General features: G+C 42.4%; 3 protein-coding genes across 5 annotated transcripts; all 3 read left to right on the plus strand.

Moving 5' to 3' along the window:
- Positions 1-1,132: 1,132 nt before the first annotated feature.
- CCNB1 (cyclin B1) lies at positions 1,133-5,623 on the plus strand. The gene is given in 7 exon segments (XM_050329830.1): positions 1,133-1,278; positions 3,093-3,251; positions 3,646-3,693; positions 3,695-3,880; positions 4,292-4,432; positions 4,706-4,815; positions 5,497-5,623. Coding segments are annotated over 7 exon segments (792 nt in total). The 5' UTR covers positions 1,133-1,257.
- A 480-nt stretch (positions 5,624-6,103) lies between these two features.
- Positions 6,104-13,563, plus strand: CENPH (centromere protein H). Its single transcript, XM_050330122.1, has 9 exons — positions 6,104-6,229; positions 6,319-6,374; positions 7,644-7,692; positions 8,128-8,202; positions 8,876-8,932; positions 9,827-9,890; positions 10,161-10,212; positions 11,320-11,477; positions 12,727-13,563. The coding sequence occupies exons 1-9, from the start codon at positions 6,114-6,116 to the stop codon at positions 12,817-12,819; spliced, it is 720 nt and encodes a 239-aa protein (XP_050186079.1). The 5' UTR covers positions 6,104-6,113; the 3' UTR covers positions 12,820-13,563.
- A 49-nt stretch (positions 13,564-13,612) lies between these two features.
- On the plus strand, positions 13,613-17,645 carry MRPS36 (mitochondrial ribosomal protein S36). 3 transcript variants are annotated; one of them, XM_050330129.1, is made up of 4 exons: positions 13,613-13,695; positions 14,766-14,829; positions 16,060-16,268; positions 17,488-17,645. In XM_050330129.1, the coding sequence occupies exons 1-4, from the start codon at positions 13,657-13,659 to the stop codon at positions 17,503-17,505; spliced, it is 330 nt and encodes a 109-aa protein (XP_050186086.1). In that variant the 5' UTR covers positions 13,613-13,656; the 3' UTR covers positions 17,506-17,645. The 3 variants fall into 3 exon arrangements, with proteins under 3 accessions (XP_050186086.1, XP_050186088.1, XP_050186087.1); XM_050330131.1 differs by having other exon boundaries at positions 13,619-13,695; positions 16,114-16,268; XM_050330130.1 differs by having other exon boundaries at positions 13,620-13,695; positions 16,066-16,268.
- The last annotated feature ends 471 nt before the right edge of the window (positions 17,646-18,116 follow it).

The raw sequence follows: 18,116 nt of genomic DNA on the forward strand, positions 1-18,116 counted from the left end.
AGTGAGAACAGACTGGACGTTAGTGGGAGAATAGAGTGTTTTAGGAACTATATTGTCAGATCAGATTTACCAGGAATGCAGTTTGAAATGTCCTTCAGCCTTTCTGCTTTTCTTGTGACTGGGTGTTTGAATTGTCCTTGAGCAATTCTGCTTGTCTTGTTTTGGAACTGTTTGGAACTGTTTATATGAGCTGAGTGGTTTGTTTTGTTGCTCTTAGATGAGTTTGTTTCTCCTGTGATATGTTACAATGCCATCTGCAGTACAAGACTGACTTGAAAAATTGTGGTCAGAAAGTTTCTAGAAGTTGCAATTGCATTTGTGTTGGATAATGAAGAATGAGTGCACAAATCACAATGTCTCAGGACAGTGCTGCAGAGCCAGCAGTCTTCTCAAAGCTGGATCCTAGTTTTTGTCCATATGCACATTTGGCAGTGGTTTTTTTACATTATCTCCTCCAGAAGGCTTGTCACTTGAATAGCAGTGCTACAATTATGCTCAACCTATAAGTAGAGTGGATCTTTTGAAAACTATTCTCAAACAAAAAGCTTCAGTTAATGTTTACACATGCCACTCCTGTTTTGAGGGATTGTACTAGACTTTACAGTATTTCGCCAAACCTCATTGTGACATGTAGGTGAAAAGTGGAAGGGGGGATGTGATTCTGTCCTTTCAAATCATTAGGTTGACATAACTGAAAAGCTGCTTGCCACAGCTTCCTTTTACAAATGCCAATTTCCTACTTCAGCTGCTAGTGGCAGAACCCAAAACAAATCAGGTGTCTGGGACCGTGATCATGGCAGTGAAGATGAGCTCATACCTGGATACTTCACAGACAAGTCACTTGCACACAGAGTTGCAACAAAACGCTTTGAACGATGAAGTTCAAAACAGAGTCCGACAGCATGCAGTATGATGTGTACATAATGGGGAAGCAGTTAATGTTTTTCAGTAATATTTTATTTTCTGCATCTTGACTTTCCTGGTTGCAAAACCACTCGAGACGGAAGGACGGCAGCGAGGGAAGTGGGGGCGGCGCCCGCACAGGCGGCACGACTCGCCCGCCTTCAGGGCAGTACCGTGGGCGGGGCCGCGGCGGCCGTGGGAGTTTTAATTACGGGACGGTGCACCGGCCTTCATCCTTCGGATGCTAGTGGAGCTCCATCTCTTCTCCTGCGGTCCGTCTGCCCGATACTGCTGGGGCTCTGCATCTCTCTCTGGTCCCTCTGAGCCCCTTCTGTCCGGTCCCTCCGCTCCGCCATGGCCTCGAGGGCCACCCGGGTAGGTGCGTGAAGGGCCCGGCACAGAATGGGGCGGGCGGGGGTGCGGAGCGGGGTGTCGTCCTGGCCCGGGGGGAGGCAGCCGCGCGGCCCTTCCGTGTCCTGCTCCTTCCTTCCCTTTCCCTCTTTTCAGCGTGGCGGGCAGAGAGGGTGCAGCAGTGCAGCGCTTTGGGTTCCTCCGCTCACCCCGGTCTCTGCTTGGTGGGGAGGGCTGCCAGTGTGCTCGGCTCCCCTTCAGCCCTCAGGTGTGGAGGGGAGCAGCCGTGCAGTCCCTTATCTCCGCATCTACGGCTCCGGAGCCGTGCGGTCCTCCCCCTGCTTAGCTCCTCCAGCCCGCCGGGGCCGCCTGCAGCGCTCTCCGATTGCCCCTGTTCCCGCTGTCCGGGGTGCGGCGGCGCAGCCCTCTCGTACACATACTCCCGGTGCCGGTGTCCCGCTGACCGCCCTTCGCTCTCTCTGCAAAAGCATTTCCGCTCTGCAGCCCCCCGTCCAAGAGGAGCGCGCCGCCGACCGCTAAGCGCGGGGCTATCGCGGGAGCCAATATGGGGCTGCGTCCTCGCACCGCCCTTGGGGACATCAGCAACCGTGTAGCTGACCCTAAGGTGCGAGCAGCCTGCAAGAGGTCGGCGGTGCAAGGGGGCCATCGGTGGCAGCCGACCGTCGGGCCCGCGCCCGCCCCCGCTCGGGGGTATGTGGTCACCAGGAGGCCGCTGAGGGTGGCCTTTAAGAAGGATGTGCAGCCTCCAGCCCCGAACCCATCTCCGAAGCCACCACCAGAGCCCCAGACAAAGCGCTCCCAGGTACCAGGCCCACTGCTTCCTTGGGATCTTCCACCCCTTCCCCAGCCCAGGGCTAGGCTGCCCCTGTGGATTTAGTCGGTGCCCTGAAATAGAGGTCGTGAGCAGGGTTTCTGAGTGCAGCTTGGTCCATACTGGGCGGCAGAGGGAGGTGCTGTCTGCACTGATACTGAATTTCCTTGTAGCCGAAGCTGCAGTTTCCAACTCTCATGGAAGAATCTAGATGTGCTCCAACAGCAGAGATGTTGTGTCAGGCTTTTTCTCATGTCACCCTTGAGCCTGGAGACCTGGTTGCGGAAGATGGTGACAATGCAAACCTGTGCAGCAGCTATGTGAAGGACATCTACAAGTATCTGAGGCACCTGGAAGTTAGTAGGCATCTACTGACACTTGCAGTGAGCTCAAGGATGACATGAGAAAAAGCCTGTAGACGTGGCTTGGAGCCGGTATTCACTTTCACCTGTAGTTCCTCCAGAGGTATTAATAAGCACTCCTTCAACTTAAAATACAAGATTAAACTGAGCTGATAACATGAACAGATGCTGGTCGTTAGACCAATCAACTAGCAGTACTAGTACTATCCTCCTTCTAGCCGATGTCTAGTAAAAAAGGAAACCTTTGTGCCCAGTGGCCTACACCTATGGGCTGTCTGTACCGAAATCCTTGATAAGGATAAAGACAGGAGAAGAGGAAAAGGCCTCAAGCTGTGCCAGGGGAGGTTCAGGCTGGACATGAAGAAGAATTTCTTTACTGAATGGATGGTCAGGTATTGGAATTGGTGCCCAGGGTGGTGATAGAGTCACTGTCCCTGAAAATGTTCAAGAAACAATTGGACATGGCATGTAGTGCTGTGGTTTAGTTGACAAGGTGATGTTCAGTTATAGGTTGGACTTGACCTTGGAGGTCTTTTTCAGCCTTAAATGATTCTATGATTCCAAGATTTATGCCTTGCAGTGCCACTGAGGCTAGATGCTTCAGCTAAATTACTATATCTGTTAACTCTATTCCTTCCACACAGGAAAACAAACCTGTCAAATGCAAATACCTGGCTGGAAAGGAAATTGATGGGAATGTGCATGCTGTAGTAATAGACTGGCTTGCTAAAGTACGTGAGAAATTCAAACTCCAAGAGGAGACCTTGTTCATGACTGTTGCAATCACTGATCACTTCTTGCCGGTGAGTGTCTCTTGCCCAGTGCCAGGCAACGCTTTTCTCTCAAGCTAAAGCATAACGAGTGTTGATCAGTAACACCATACATGGTTGGACATGTGACCCTTAGCAAAACATAGCTGAACAACAAAGGACATTTGGTCCTCAGTTGTATACACCACGTAAACTTCAACTACGAGCAGTGACCTGATGTCTCAAAACGGCTTACTCCTCCCCCTGTGATTTGATCTCAAAGCCTTCTAATCCCCCTGCAGATCCCAACAGAGGTAACAGAGAATGTATAGGTATTCTATATGGGCCAGTATGAATCCACCATAGAATGCACCTTACACTGACTACCTTGAAAACCTGTATTCCGAGCCAAATCTATCACATAAATCACTACTGCTACTTGCTACAGGACAATCCTGTTCCTGAGACAAAGTTGCAACTGATTAGTATCACAGCTTTTGTTCTTTGCCAGCAAATACAAAGAGAGAAGGTCCCCACATATTGCAGATTTTAGCTATGTAACCAATTACTCTTACTTGAAGTTCCAGATCTGCCAGATGGAGATGATGATCTTGAAAGCACTATACTTTTTTCTGGGTTTCCCTCTCCGTCCGCACTTCCTGAGAACTTCAAAGATTGCAGAGGTAGTGTTGAGAATAGGTTTTACTGTAACCTGCATCTGAAAAAGCAACTTTTGTGTCAACTTCTTAAAATGTTTCGAATCTTTTGAGTACTGCAAGAGTTTAGCAAATAAGCCTGATTGAAATAGGTTTATTTGTCTCTTCTGTGGCACAAGCCTCACACATCCAAACTCGGTGTTAAAATGCTTGTCTAATACAGTGGATAACTGCTAGACTGCCATTGAAAGGGATGGTCCTAGACTATGAGCAGCCTAATATAACTCAGAACTAATCTATGATTAAGCCACTTGAACTTCAGGCCTGTAGTTCTGAAAGTGTCTCTAAGGATTTTTTTCTTCTTTCTTGACCAAACCAAGGCTTGACAGGGTACTCTTCCCTTGGATATAGCCAGTACTTAACTCTGACTTACTGCAGGTGGGCTCCAAACAATATGTTCTTGCCAAGTACCTGATGGAGTTGTGCATTGTGGACTATGATATGGATCACCTCCCTCCATCTGGGATTGCAGCAGCTGTTTTCTGTTTGCCTCTGAAGCTCCTCGATGGACATGAGTTGGTAAATTGTACTTGGCAGACCACCTCCTAGTTTAAAACTCAGTGTGCATCAGCTTAAAAGGCCACTCTGGGCCAGGTCCATGCCTCTTCCTTTCCTCATGGTATTTCACCATGTTCCTGTCTCCCTGTCATCCACTACAAGGGGACAGCAGCATCTGTTAACCTCCCATTGTGAGACAAGAGAACACAATTGCCTAAGCCAGACTGAAGACCAAGAACATAGTGTACCTGGATTATTCTAATAGGTTTGTCTAATGGCTTCCCTGCCTTTCAGTTACCATCTCTGCAACATTGCATGTTTTACACTGGGAGTGACCTTCTACCAATTATGCAGTATATGGCAAAGAATGTAGTCCTTGTGAATAAGGGTGCTGCCACCAGAAGGTAAGAATCTTATAGTGCAGGGTGAGGGGGTATGTGTAGTTAAGTGTCAATACATGGTGCGCTGGGGCTGCCTTTGCTGTTGTCAGACTTGGATAAGACCTGCTCACTTCAGTTGAAAATCTTTATCTCACTCAAGTGGTGTGAGTCAGCTGTGACCCAGGCTCGTGTGCTAGAATGGCTTGGTTTGACCACCAAGTCTTGAGTGAGCTGGAATAGCACTATTTCATGAACAGGGGAAAACATAACCTTATTTCCCTGTAGGCAATCATGAAGAAATATACTACCAGTACCAACATCAAGATAAGCACTGTCAGATAGTTGCACTCTTCTATTACACAGGATCTATCTGAGCCTCTAGTCAAAAAGTCGTAACTCCCATGTGAACTCAACCACAATGCTCTTTGCTGTATACATATAAAGTACTTTATCTGTGTTAAACTTATTGAAGATGTGCTACTATTTGTGGGGTTTTATCCAGGGGTGGGGGGGAAGGGAGGGAGGAGGGTAGTACAGTTAGCTTCCTTTTACAGTTGGGGCACCTCCCTGGAAGCTGTAACCCGTGCTCTGAGAGCTTGGGTGAGCTCTTGGGCCAGCCCAGGTGGTGTGGCTGGTCCTCCCTTGAGGTGTATAGATGGGAGCATTGATACAGGCTCTGCTAACATGTGGCAGAATGTCTGCCAGATTGGACTCAGAGAGCAGCAAAGAGTTGTGTCAGGTGGATGATCTGTTCAGCCTGGTGGCAGAGCTGAGAAAGGAAGGAGAAAGGCTGGGAAGTACTGGGGACTCTGAGGAGGAAGTCAGCTGGTGAACCTGTACCCTGCCATCCTTCAGACAAACACACCTGCCTTCCAGAGTTGTCAGACCTTGGAACAGGCTGCCCAGAGATGTGGCTGAGTCACCATCTCTGACACTGTTCAAAAGAAAGTGTGAATATGGTCATGGTTTAATGGTGAACACGATGCCTGTGCTGGGTTGACAGCTGCACTTCATCTTAAAGGTCTCTCTTAACCCTAAAGTCTGTGGTTCTAAAGGGTGCAGGTCTTCTCACTCAGTATGCATTTACAGTAGTATACTTGTGTTAGTGGCTTACACCTGTTGACTCTGCTTCTAGGAGAGCAGTAGGTCAGACAGAAGGATTGCGGCGCTTTGTCTGCTGCTCTCAGCGATATTTTTTTGTTTTCTTTTGCCTTCGCTGCCCACATCACCCACACGTTCCCGCGCTGCCCTCAGGCCGGGCCCCGCCCCGCTGCTCGGCGCAGGCGCGGGGCGCGCGGGCCGCCGGGAGCCGCGCGGTTTGAATGGCGGTGATGGCGGCGCTGCCCAGGAAATTGGAGCAGGAGCAGGAGCTGGAGCAGGGCAGGGTATCGGCGTGGCCCCAGGGCGGCCACGACATGGGTGTCCTCCGGTTGTTCCGGTCAGTGCCGGCGGGACGAGACGGGGTGCAGCCTGGCGGGTGGGATGGCGGGATGCGCAGCCTCTGACCGTTGTCGCTTTTCTCTGCAGTCTGCGGGACGAGATGAAGCAGCACCTCACGGAGTACAGCTCGGCCATTCGTGACGGTAAGCGGGATCTTACACTATCAAATAATGCCACGTGGTTTATACATACGTATATATGTATATATTTATATATATGTTTTTAATTATCCGTCGGAAGTGCTCGTTACAATAATGAAATGTTTTTCTTGGCTACGCGTTTTACCGCGTTTTCTAGGCGGCTCTTGAGACGTGTTAGAATGCTTACAAAGATGCCGTGTGGTTGTCGCCCACTGCCCTTTCCCCCTTTTTCTGGGTTTGCACTTTAGACTCCTCTGGCATGTCGTGAGGGTTTTCAGGAATCTGGTCACTGGGGCTGAAGTCTTGCCAAAAGTCTACCAAAGTGTGTGGCAGCAATACTGATTTAAGGTGTTTCAATCATCTGAGGACTTCTGGGATAGCCTGTCGATTGTCTGCCTGGGCAAGGAGGGACCGAGATGGGGTATCATAGAATTACTTAGGTTGAAAGGGACCTTACGCACTATCTGGTTCCACAGCCCCTGCCATGGACAGGGACACATTCCACTAGACCAGACTGCTCAAGAGCCCCATCCAACCTGGCCTTGAACACTTCCAGGGATGGGGTAGCTACAGCTCTGGGCAAGCTGTGCCAATACTTCACCACATTCAAAATAAGGAAATTCATCCCTATATCTAATATAAACTTCTCCTCTTTCAGTTTAAAGGCATTCCCCCTTGTCCTGTCACTACATGCCCCGGTGAAAAGTTTCTCTCCAGCTCTCTTGTAGGCTCCCTTCAGATACTGGAAGGACTTGGTAAGGTCATCCCAGAGTCTCTCTTCTCCAGGCTGAACAACTCCCTACCCCTCTAATCAATTTCATTGCCCTTTTCTGGTCTTGCTCCAACAGATCCATGACCTTCTTATGTTGGGAACACCAGCGCTGTTTACAGTACTACATGTGGAGTCTCACAAGGGCAGAGTCAAAGGGCAGAATCACTTTCCTTGCTCTCCTGGCTGCGCTTCTGATGCAGCCCAGGATGTGGCAGGGTACATCACTTCCTCTGAACCATCCAGCTGCATATATAGAGCAATGCCACGAGTCAGCTCTAGCACATCTAAAAAGTGCTAAATGAAAATATTTTAAAATCTAATTATTTCTCTGATACAGCTGATTGATAATATAATCTCAGTAACAGTAAAAGAGATTATAAGGTTTGGAGATAGAAATAAGAAATAGCTTGCTAGACAAAAAAATGCTGATCCTTTATGCTCTATAGATTGTGTGTGAAAGTCTATACTGGGCTTTCTTTAGTGATATTTCTCTTTTGCAGGTCAAACACCTTTCCTTGATCGTGCTGTTGAAGAAAAGAGTATCCAAAGGTATGTCACTGGATAACTTTGATTTTTTAATGTATTTTAAAATAAAAAGAAGGGTTAGAAACTAAGCTTGGAGGTTCTCTTCTAGTTACGCTTCCTTAGTGAATTTCTGGATTAACAATCAGTACTTTGCAGTACTTTGGTGAAAATAATGAAATTTAACAGAAAATGTGGGGAAGAAATGCTTTACTCAATCTCCTAATGTAGTTCTCTACGTGATGCAGCTTCTAAATTTGCAGTCCTTCATGTGATTGCTAGAATTCATAATATGGTCCTACATGCTAAATTACTCCTGGTCTTAATAATTTGTGGTTCACATGAAAAATTCTTACGTTATATATGTAGATAAAAGTTAAAATGTGACATTGCTTTTAAACTTCTTGTTATCTTCACACTGGGTTTGTCTGTCTAGTTGATTTTGGTTTTTTTTCCCTTCAGTACAACAGAAGATTTGCAAATAAATAAAGAGGAAGTAGAAGTCTCTTTGTGGAACAAGACACTAGCCTTGCAAAGGTAGAATTTTCTTCCCCCTTTATTTGGAGTTTTCCTCCCTGTATATGCATACATAAATGCATATATACATTAGTCTTGTTAAAATGGAATTTCAAAGTGATATATGAGGAGGTGGGAAGATTTTAGTACTATCAAACCATAGGAATGCAGATGGAAATGCTGTAGAGAACAAAAAAAAACCCCTGTCAGATGAAATGTATAAACGTGAAAGTTCCCTCACAATTGTGAATGTGTGACTGTGTAAATCCATACGCATATTTCTTGGCAGTATTTTATAAATGCTTATGAAAAAGTGGAAGTTGATAGTGTTAGACATCTCCTGTGTTACATGGCTGTTCATTTGAATTCCTACCTTTGCCCAGCTTCTTTTCTGCACACTCTGGGATTAATCATGTCTGGGTATGTTTGGCAAGACAGAAAGGAGTTATCACTCTCACAAATAATCATCAATACTCCTTCCATGTCCTGAGAGTTAAGTTCTGTTATTTAAGTGTGATTTTTAAAATGTACTCAGTATTTTGTATATGTAATTCCAATATGAAAGTGGACATAAATGGAACCTTGGAAATTACCTTTTTCTGTTACTTATTTAAATCTGCTTTCCACAGTTTCCTGCTTCTCTCAATTTCTTATCAGTTCTCATCAGTCATATGTTATTCCTTACACTATGCAGGATCCAACTTTTGGCTGCCCTGAGAAACAAAGTGAATCAAGATGATGAAGACTCAAGGTAAGGTGTTCTTGGGAGTCAGATGGCTAGAAAGGAATGGACTGTGTCATATTGTGACACGTTTCTAGATAACTTCATTGTACCTCTTTTGAAAGCAAGCTTCCTTCTTCCAAGTTTGACTGAATATATACTGATATATTGTCTACCTTCTGGCTAGAATCAGCATATACCCACAGTGGATTTACGTTTGGGCTCTGAATTAACCAACCTTTGATTATAGAGATCATAATTTTGATTCACCAAGGAAAACTACTTGTAACTAAGAGAGGGTTTTTTGCCTTTAGAGCCTGAGTTACCTGCATTTATAATAGTTGAGATCATATTATGGGCTTGTAACTGGGCCTTGCCTCTACTTTGCTCTCTTTACTAATTATTCATGTAGGAACAAAGAGTCTTTGAAACATAACTGAAAAAATAAACATATTTAAAATTAGCTTTTAGTTTCCTACCCAATATTAATGGGCACAATCATATGAAGTGTAATGTGAGAAATTTAATTCCTGTCAGAAATATAGCTGAAGAGATTGCATCTCCATAATGTCTCTGCTACATGCCAGAATTTAGGACTTTTTAATTCATAGCCATTTCCAGGTGGCTAGGGTTCTTTGATGCTTTCCATGCTCTGTGATTTCAAAATGTTAAACACTAAAACCTTAAAACACTAAAACTAAAACCTTAGGGAACCTGAGAGAAGAAATAAGGGGACTATTTGGCCCCTACAATGATACTTAGTATACTAACTGTGAAAAAGAAAGGGTACAGACACCTAACGTTATTTTGGTGTTAGGACAAATGGAAAATTCTTTATTTAAACCAAATAATCTCAATTTAAACATTTATGATGTTGACTTATATTTGTGGTCTTAAGGTATGCAACTGTGTTTCCTTTATTAGTGCGATCCTGGAAACAGTGAATCACATAATGTTGCTCAGCCAGACAATAATGCACTATCAGCAGGTAAGTAGCAACTGTAACTTCTGTTACAGTTGTGCAGGTCAACCAACCTCAGTGTGGGCAGGAGTGCACTTTGAAAACAACAGGACTGCACAAATCATGTAAAGCTAAGTTGCTTACTACTGTCAAAATTACTGAAATGGTTACTGGAAGAGAGTATGTAAGAAAGTCAGCTCCTAGAGCTGCCCTTAAATGCTTTTGTGAACTGAATTAGTGTCTTTCAATATTTTTTGGAGACAAAAGTCTAGGAAATACTTTTTTTTCTCCTTTCAGCTAGCACGTGAGAAGAAACAGAAGTTGTTTGACATTAAAAAGAAGAGACTCTGTAAGTTTGTTAGCTGTATTGACTTTGTTTTGTATTTGAGATATGGTTCATATTTTGAAGTTGTTCTTATAGCAGTATTAATTTACATGTGAAGTAACAAAACTCTCAACGCAATTATAAAATTTCTTAAAAGAGTAGGAAGTACTATACAAATGAACTAATATGTTGCCTACTTGAGCATGAGACTGATGTGTTGTAAAGAGAGATGCAAGAAAATAATCAAAACCAATGTGGCGGCATTTTATTATTTAGTTTAAGCTCCTTTTTGGTCAGACTGCACCTTTCTGAGGTGTTTGCAGAATAGGGAGGGGATTTACTTAAAAACTCTCATCATAGTACATATATAAAGTCTTGTAAGAATGGGTCAAATTTACATGTGAAATCAATATTCAGAACTTTGTACTGTACATGTGTTTTTTGAATGCTCCTATTGTCATGACCAGATTTGCCACCAGTTTGTAACAGCTATTGTTTGGTTCACACATAAAGAGTTGTGCATATGTTGACAGTAAGGAACAAACACAATGAAATAACTGTTTTCTTATGAAAAATGAACATCCTTGATATCGTTGCAAATAAGGGATGGAATGCTTTGCCAGCATTCTTTCAGTGTATGAACTGTCCCTTAACAGTTTTAATCAGTCTACTTTTTAGCCAGGTTTCCTATTATAGTAATATTCACTGGTGGTGTCCAAATGTTTCTTGTACAACTTTGGAATTTGATTTCAACCAAATCTAAAAAAGTAGAAATTACCTTAAAAATTTATAAAAAGACCTAAAAGGTTTTGGCAATTGAAAACAGGGTATAAGATGTGTTGCAATTACAGCCCCTATCTGAGAGAAATGTAGACAGCATACAAGGTACTTTCTGTTCTGCTGACAACCAGAGAACGAGTTGATGTAGTTTAATACCAGATAGTCACAGAATGTGTTGCCTCTTATGTAAAAGAAATGTCTTGAGGTATATTGGAAGGAAAGGGTGGATTGGAAAGTTAGGGTTATTGCAGTGGAAATTCTTTAGGTGGCTGAGAGTTAAAAAGTGTATCTTTAGTTCTAACTGCTCACCTAACTACTTTTTAACACTTCATCTTCCTAATGATGGAACAGCACTAAAAAAAGAGGAAGGAAGAAAACTACAGCAAATTCAGACTATGAATAAAAAACAAAAGAAGGAAAAAGGAAATATGAGCCTGGTTGAAAAGAAGTTGCTTCAGAACTTAGAAAAAGAAAGAGAGATGACTACAGTCATTCAAAATGTGTTTCAGGTAACGTGTTATGTCTTTTAGAACCAAGTTTGCAATTTTTCATTATGGTCAAGATAATATACTGTATGGCAAATGTAACTTCAACAACACAAAATTGGGTTTTCTAAAAACTTTATGTAAAAGCAGTAATTTAAAAACTACTGTACGAAAGGAAGACTTTTGCTTTAGAGGCTAAAGGCATGAAATCATCACAAACTTCTTTGGAGTAATTATCTACAGAGTTTAGAGACAGTCTATTAATCTATATTTGTTGAAAAGTACAAAAGCTACACAAATAATGCATTTTCTTTTAGAACATCTGTCACAGCAATTGCTGTATTTCCTTATACTGTGAATCATCTCTGCACCCCATTAAATCAGCTTTCCCCCATCTCACAGTTAGGAAAAATAAATGGGTGTTAATCCCATGTTACCAGTGAACCTCCATTTGCTCATTCTGACCACGTGCCCTCTGTATTTGTGTCACCCACTGAAACCCTCTGAAAACCTTGGCCTGCAGCCACAGCCAATCTCCAGATTCTTTCAGCAGTGTAGCCTTTGCCCTTTAAGTTCCACATGTGCCAGGTTCTGCTGACTAGTCTGTATCCATGCAGCTGGCTGGCAGGTCACTTGGAGTGTGGAGTCATGCAAAGTGGGGAAGAAAACCTCATGATTTGGGGTAGGGTGGAAGGGCCTTGGGCAGAGTAAGAAGTTCAAGAACAGTGTCACATCTTTGTCACATCACTGCATGCTTTGACTACTGCTATTGTGCATTGATAACACCATTACATCTCAAATTGAGAATGAGAAATTATACATTTTGGTGGCTTAAAAGTAGAGTCCTAGAATTACCTCCTGGTTTTGTATTTCTGAAGTTTTCTGAGCCCTAAGTAGAGCAAATCTTGGGTTAAATTTAAATTTCCATTTTTAATCCAAAACGGCAGGATGAGAATGCTGGTTATGTTATTTCGTATTTGAGGCAAACTTTATTTCATGTTGTTAAAAAAAAAAAATCCTCTAATTTTCTGTGTTTAAAATAGGGATAGTGTGCAAGCATCTCTAGGAAATTAAAAGCTTTGCTTTTTTTTGGCAATCCTATTGACAATAGGATCTAAACCAATACTTCCCTTTTTCTTCTTTCCCGCCATTCTGCCCTCTTCAAACACTGTTGAGGATTTCAAGGGCTTTCAAATTAAAAATTTTAAAAAAAGACTTTCTTTGAGATATTTTACTAGGCTTGTTTTAATCAATAAGTCTTCCTTTTTTACAGAATATCATTATTGGAAGCGGAGTTAACTGGGCAGAAGATCCATCTTTAAAGGCAATCGTTCTACAGCTTGAAAAAAATGTCTATCTTCCGTGAATCAGCAGGAATTATTTTTAATTTTATTTTAATTTTTAACACAAATTAATTTCAAAATTTAACCTTTCGGAAAATTGTTTTTCTCTCTAGAGACTCAAAATGTGTCCATGCAACTCTGTGAAGTGAAATTAAATTTCTGGCTCACAATAAATATTTAAGTGGGTAGTGCGACTGATGAAGTGAAACTACCCGAAGACCCACTCCATACCTGTCCTGTCCCAAGACCTCATCTCTGTCTGAAAGACAGCAGTAATGCAAGAAAGATGAATAATCTGTGTATTTCAAGCTTTTATGTAAAAGTGGACTTAAACCAAGATTCTGCTGTCCTCTTTTCCTGGGAATGAGCAGGCTGCAGAGCTCGGGCAGGGTGCATGACTCTTCTCTGTCCCAATGAAAAACTCAAGCTGGAAAAACGTTTCAGCAAGTTTTTAGAATTGGGGTTTTTTTTGCCATTAAAGCACTTTGTATAATTTGAAACAGTAGAATTTTTATACTCTTAGTTTTTAACAGCCACTTGTGTCTGAAATGGTGACTTAATGCTATCGATTATGCAGTTAAGCCGTGTTTTATCTACATAGTTTCACCAGCATTTCCTTTTTTTTTTTAATTTTTTTCCTCATTTGATGTCCAAAGGAAATTAAAGCTTAGGGTGTGTAGCATGTTTCGGGGCATGTGCTATGTCTTTCTATTACCCAGCAATTTTTGTAGGAACCCTTCGATCGAGTAATAAGAATCAAACGCTTATGGGGGTGGGGCGGTGCCTGCCTGCCCAGCCCGCCCGCCGCGGGCGTTCCCGCACTGTGGGCGGGGCCCGCCGTGCCCCTCGGGCTCGTCACCATGGGCAGCAAGATGGCGGCCGCCACCAGGGCAGTTCAGGTAAGGGCGGCCCGGGACAGCGCGGGGCTGAGGCAGCCGGAGCCTTGGCTCGAGTGGCGAGGCTCGCTTCGCTTGCTGCCGCCGCCGAGGAGGAAGCCTGAGGTGGTCGTGGCTTGAGGACACGCCGCCGGGGAGGCCGGTGTCCTTGGGGAGAGGCGTGCGGTGGTGCCCACGGGTGTCGCAGGTGCTGTGATAGCAGAGGGTGCGGCGCTGGCCGGCAGCTCTTTTCTAGGCTGTCCCTCGCCAAGGTGAAAGCACATGATACAGGCCGAACGTACAGGTCGCAGTTCTGTCTGCTAGAGCTGTATGGAACCACAGGAGGGTGTAGATTGGAAGGGGCCTTAAAGGTCACCTAGTTCCAGCCCCCCTGCCATAGGCTGGGACACCCTCCACTATCCCAGGTTGTTCAAAGGTCTGTGCAATCTGGCCTTGGACATTTCTAGGGATGGGGCAGCCGCAGCGTCTTTGGGCAACCTGTGCCCGTGCCTCACCACCCCTACAGTAAAGAATTTCTTTCTTATATCTACTATAAATCTGCCTTCTTTGGGTTGTAAGGTTTCCCCGGAGCTGCCTTTTTTCCTGGTTGAACAACCCCAGGTCTCTCATAGAGATCTTTTCTCATACAAGAGGTGCTCCAGCCCTCTGTTCTTTATGGCCCTACTCTGGACTCACTCCAGCAGGTCTTGTTTTGGGAACCCCAGAGTTGGGCGCAGCACTCCAGGTGGGATCTCAGCAGAGCAGATTGCATTGTGATTGCATTTATGCAACAGCAGTGGCTGTTTCTGCACACACTGTTGTTGCTGTGAGAAAAGGAAGATAACACCTGTACTTGGTCTGGACCTGTACTTGGTCTGGACATCAGGGTGAAGGAATACCTTTAAAAATGAAATTTTCTGTGGTAAACTTAGACCTTTAAGAAGTAGTAAGTGTATCAGAGTAGAAGTACAGAGAGCAGCAGTACAGTGTGGTTGTTTGATACATTGTACTTTCCATTTTATTATTTTGAAGGTAACTGGCTTCTAGAAATATTTTTTTCTTCTTGTTTCTCCCACTACCTTGCTTTGTTCTAGGTAGTCAAGCCCCATACTCCATTAATTAAGTTCCCTGACAGAAAAAGTGGTCCCAGACCTAAAAGTAAGTATTTCATGCATGGATACAACTTGTGCCACATTTCTTTATGTGGACTGTTTTATATAGGAACCAGCACACAATTTTTCTCATTCAACTATCTTAACTCCACTGGTTTGGAGCAGGATTTTTGAAACATGCTTGGTTTAATTTGAAGGCAACTCTTTATCTCTTTACAGACTTTGTACAACTGTGTGTGCACACATAATGCAAGCATGTCTTTATTTCTTGCTCAAGACAGATTCACAAAGGTTTCCAGTGCTGCTTTTCTGCTTTTATATATATAAAAGTCACATTTCTCCAAATACTAATGTTTACCTGAAATAACTGTGCCCAAGTCAGTTTGAGGCAGCTTTAGATATTCAGTGATATTTGCAGAAACGATGTTGCATTTTCATCATTTTTTCTTAGTTGAAGTGTGTGATGTCTGCAGTATTTTCAAAACGTGATTATAGCTGGGAGAGCCATCCCATTCTACATTTTAGAAGTATTTCCTTGTGTTACTAATTAATGCTGAAGAAAAAAAATAATTTCATCTTTGCCATTAACTTTTATACCTGTATCTATGTTGATATTTATGGTATTTCCAATACTGTTAAATTTAAACCTCAGATTTATATTAGCAGTATGTTGTTTTAGTAGTCCTTTTGGGGTCAACAAAGCATCTGAAATGAAAGTAGGAGATGTCTTAACACTGATTGCTGATGCCTGATACTTGGTGGTCATTCTGCATGTCACTAACAAAATTTGATACGGTGGCATTTTTTAATATTAAAGATGGGTACAGCTCTGCATTACATGTTATGGTCTGCTGTTTTGGTTGTGAGCTTATCTTTTTGTAAGCTTCTACCTCTTTTTAACTTGTCTGTCTTTACAGTTGTCATAAACGAAAAGTGATCTTAGTTGTCTTAGTTATCTCCCTACATAATTGCCCACAAACATACATTATAGTACTTTATGCTTTTACTCCAAGTACAGCTTCACAGTGAAAAAGCCATTGTTAGGGTATATGCTGATGTATCTTCTGTTTCTACATCAGTGTTTCTGCCACTCAAACATGCTTTATTACCGTCGGAATTTTTAGATGCTGCGCTTGATGCATTTGACAACAATAAAACCAGGTTGTGAGAAGAAGAATGACTTAATTCTAAGATTTTCAAACACTGGCTTCTTTTAATGGTTGCTTACTAATTTTACAGACTGGTAGTATTTCTGTAAATGATTTTGCAATTTGAGTTTCAGTACAGGAATCTCTACAGCCAAGTGTGACATCTCTCCATGCTTCAAAAGCACAGGAGTCTGTAGGAGGCAGATCACCAGCATTTCAAAATATTTCACCTGTTAGTAGAGTACAAGGTACACCAGACACTTCTGAATTAGCGAGAACCTTACCTCAGAAATACAGAAGGAAACAAATGTCAGATGAAGAGATTGAATATATTCAAGTAAGTTTTCTTCTTTAGCTTATTTCTACACCTTCTGTGATATTACATTCTAATTATTGGGAAGTGTATTGCTCTGATCTTTCATGGCTTTGGTGCACAATGACCAAGCTACAAGTTCTTAAAAAAGAAGGTACCCAACTGTCACTGATTAGTAGCTTGATGACTAGAGAGATGTGGACTTAGAACAGACATGCAGGTAAGCTGGCAACAATCACAGCTTATGTTAATCACCATCCTTACCTGCTTTATAACAGCTGTTTAATGTGTAATTTGACTGTGCTGGACACGAGCACAGGTGTATGTTCTTAGACCAGCAAAGGCTATTATCAGATAATCAAAGTCCACAATACTTCTCCAACTAGTTTTCTAAGTTCTGTATTAATAAATGAACTTGTATTTCTGGTAGCAAAAAATTTATTAAATTTGATATAAGTATTTTCTGCAATATTTTCAAATATGGCATTGTACATGAAAGGCAAGAAAAGCCTGCTTATTCTGTAAGAATTCTTAGTTGTAAATACTGATGCTTAAAACTGGAGAATGCACAAAATATATAGAATTTGTAAAGTGATTGTGAATTTGAAAAGATGCTTGCAAAGCTTTGTTAAATGGTAAGAACACATACAGCATAATGACGTTAGTAGAAAAAAAACAGTATTCCTGAAAGTATGTGGGTAGGCTGCATTAATGTAGTAGAAATAAAATCAATTATTTCTGATAGTAATACAGTTCTTGACCTCTAGCATAAAGTTTTTTAACAGTGAGTTAAGTTGTAAAAGAATTTGGTTGGGAAGATAATGAACTGAATAACTTTCTAGCTTCTCATAAAGATTGTAATGGCTCACATCAGCTTTTTTTTTTACTTTGCCCTTTGGAATGCGGGCAATGAGAGTAATTTTAAAACTTGTGTTCACAACCATTGTTTGTTGAACCTTTCAAGGGTAAGACTCAGGTCTCTTCAGAGAGGGAGAAGTGAAAGCAGCTGTAACTGTGGGTTGCATGTGTTAATTTTTTTTGTTATTCTCCTTTGAAAAAAATTGAACTGTTATTGACAGATGCTGATATTGGGCACTCTGTGTGTGTTCTTATACAGATAAAAAAATCAATGTTTTAATCAGAAATTAAAACTAGAATTCTGTTAGTCTGTAGTAGTGCAAAAGAGGATTACAGTTTTACGTTCAGTAGAATTGAAATTTAACTGTATGCTTTTCTTCTACAGCGTGGAGGTCCAGAATAAGCGTAGAAGATAGTTTGCTGGCCACTGCTGAAGAATGAAGTATTATATTCACAATAAAGGCATTTCCTTAATACTAAAAATTATTGTATACTAATAGCTTTAATAAAAACCCATATGAGGGTGACACAACACATGAGATACCGATTTGTGATGGAGAAGCATTTTCTGTTGGTGGGTAACTAGCAATTGGATATATATGATATATTAAAATATTTTTCTAATTAGCCATTTGCAAAGTCAACAATTTAGCGGAGTCATTTTATTTTTCTACTGATTGAGATCACAAAATGACAGAATGGATAAGGTTGGAAGGGACCACAGTGGGTCATCTGGTCCAGCCTCCCTGCTCAAGCAGGGTCGTCCCAGAGCACATGGCACAGGATTGTGTGCAGAGTTTTTAAACATCTCCAGTGAGGGAGACTCAAAAAGCTTTGTGGGCAGTCTGATCAGTGTGCAGTCATTCAGGTGGAACTTTTACACATCAGTTTCTTGCCTTGGTGGTATTGCTCAGCACCACCAAGAAGAGCCTGGATCCATTCTCTTAAGACCCTCACTTTAAATACTTGCATACATTGATGAGGTCCCCTCTCAGTCCTCTCTTTTCAAAGCTG

This window comes from Myiozetetes cayanensis, unplaced genomic scaffold (assembly GCF_022539395.1).
Source record: "Myiozetetes cayanensis isolate MyiCay16 unplaced genomic scaffold, myiCay2020 scf4, whole genome shotgun sequence".
In the NCBI taxonomy this organism is placed as follows: Eukaryota; Metazoa; Chordata; class Aves; order Passeriformes; family Tyrannidae; genus Myiozetetes; species Myiozetetes cayanensis.

Excerpts from the sequence above, each read along its gene's own strand:
- CENPH (XM_050330122.1), top strand. The coding sequence starts at position 6,114 with ATGGCGGTGATGGCGGCGCTGCCCAGGAAATTGGAGCAGGAGCAGGAG. Across the intron at positions 6,230-6,318 it reads GGTGTCCTCCGGTTGTTCCG|TCTGCGGGACGAGATGAAGC; the intron begins GTCAGTGCCGGC and ends TTTTCTCTGCAG. Across the intron at positions 8,933-9,826 it reads CAAGATGATGAAGACTCAAG|TGCGATCCTGGAAACAGTGA; the intron begins GTAAGGTGTTCT and ends TTCCTTTATTAG.
- MRPS36 (XM_050330129.1), top strand. The coding sequence starts at position 13,657 with ATGGGCAGCAAGATGGCGGCCGCCACCAGGGCAGTTCAG. Across the intron at positions 13,696-14,765 it reads CCGCCACCAGGGCAGTTCAG|GTAGTCAAGCCCCATACTCC; the intron begins GTAAGGGCGGCC and ends GCTTTGTTCTAG. Across the intron at positions 14,830-16,059 it reads AAGTGGTCCCAGACCTAAAA|TTTCAGTACAGGAATCTCTA; the intron begins GTAAGTATTTCA and ends TTGCAATTTGAG.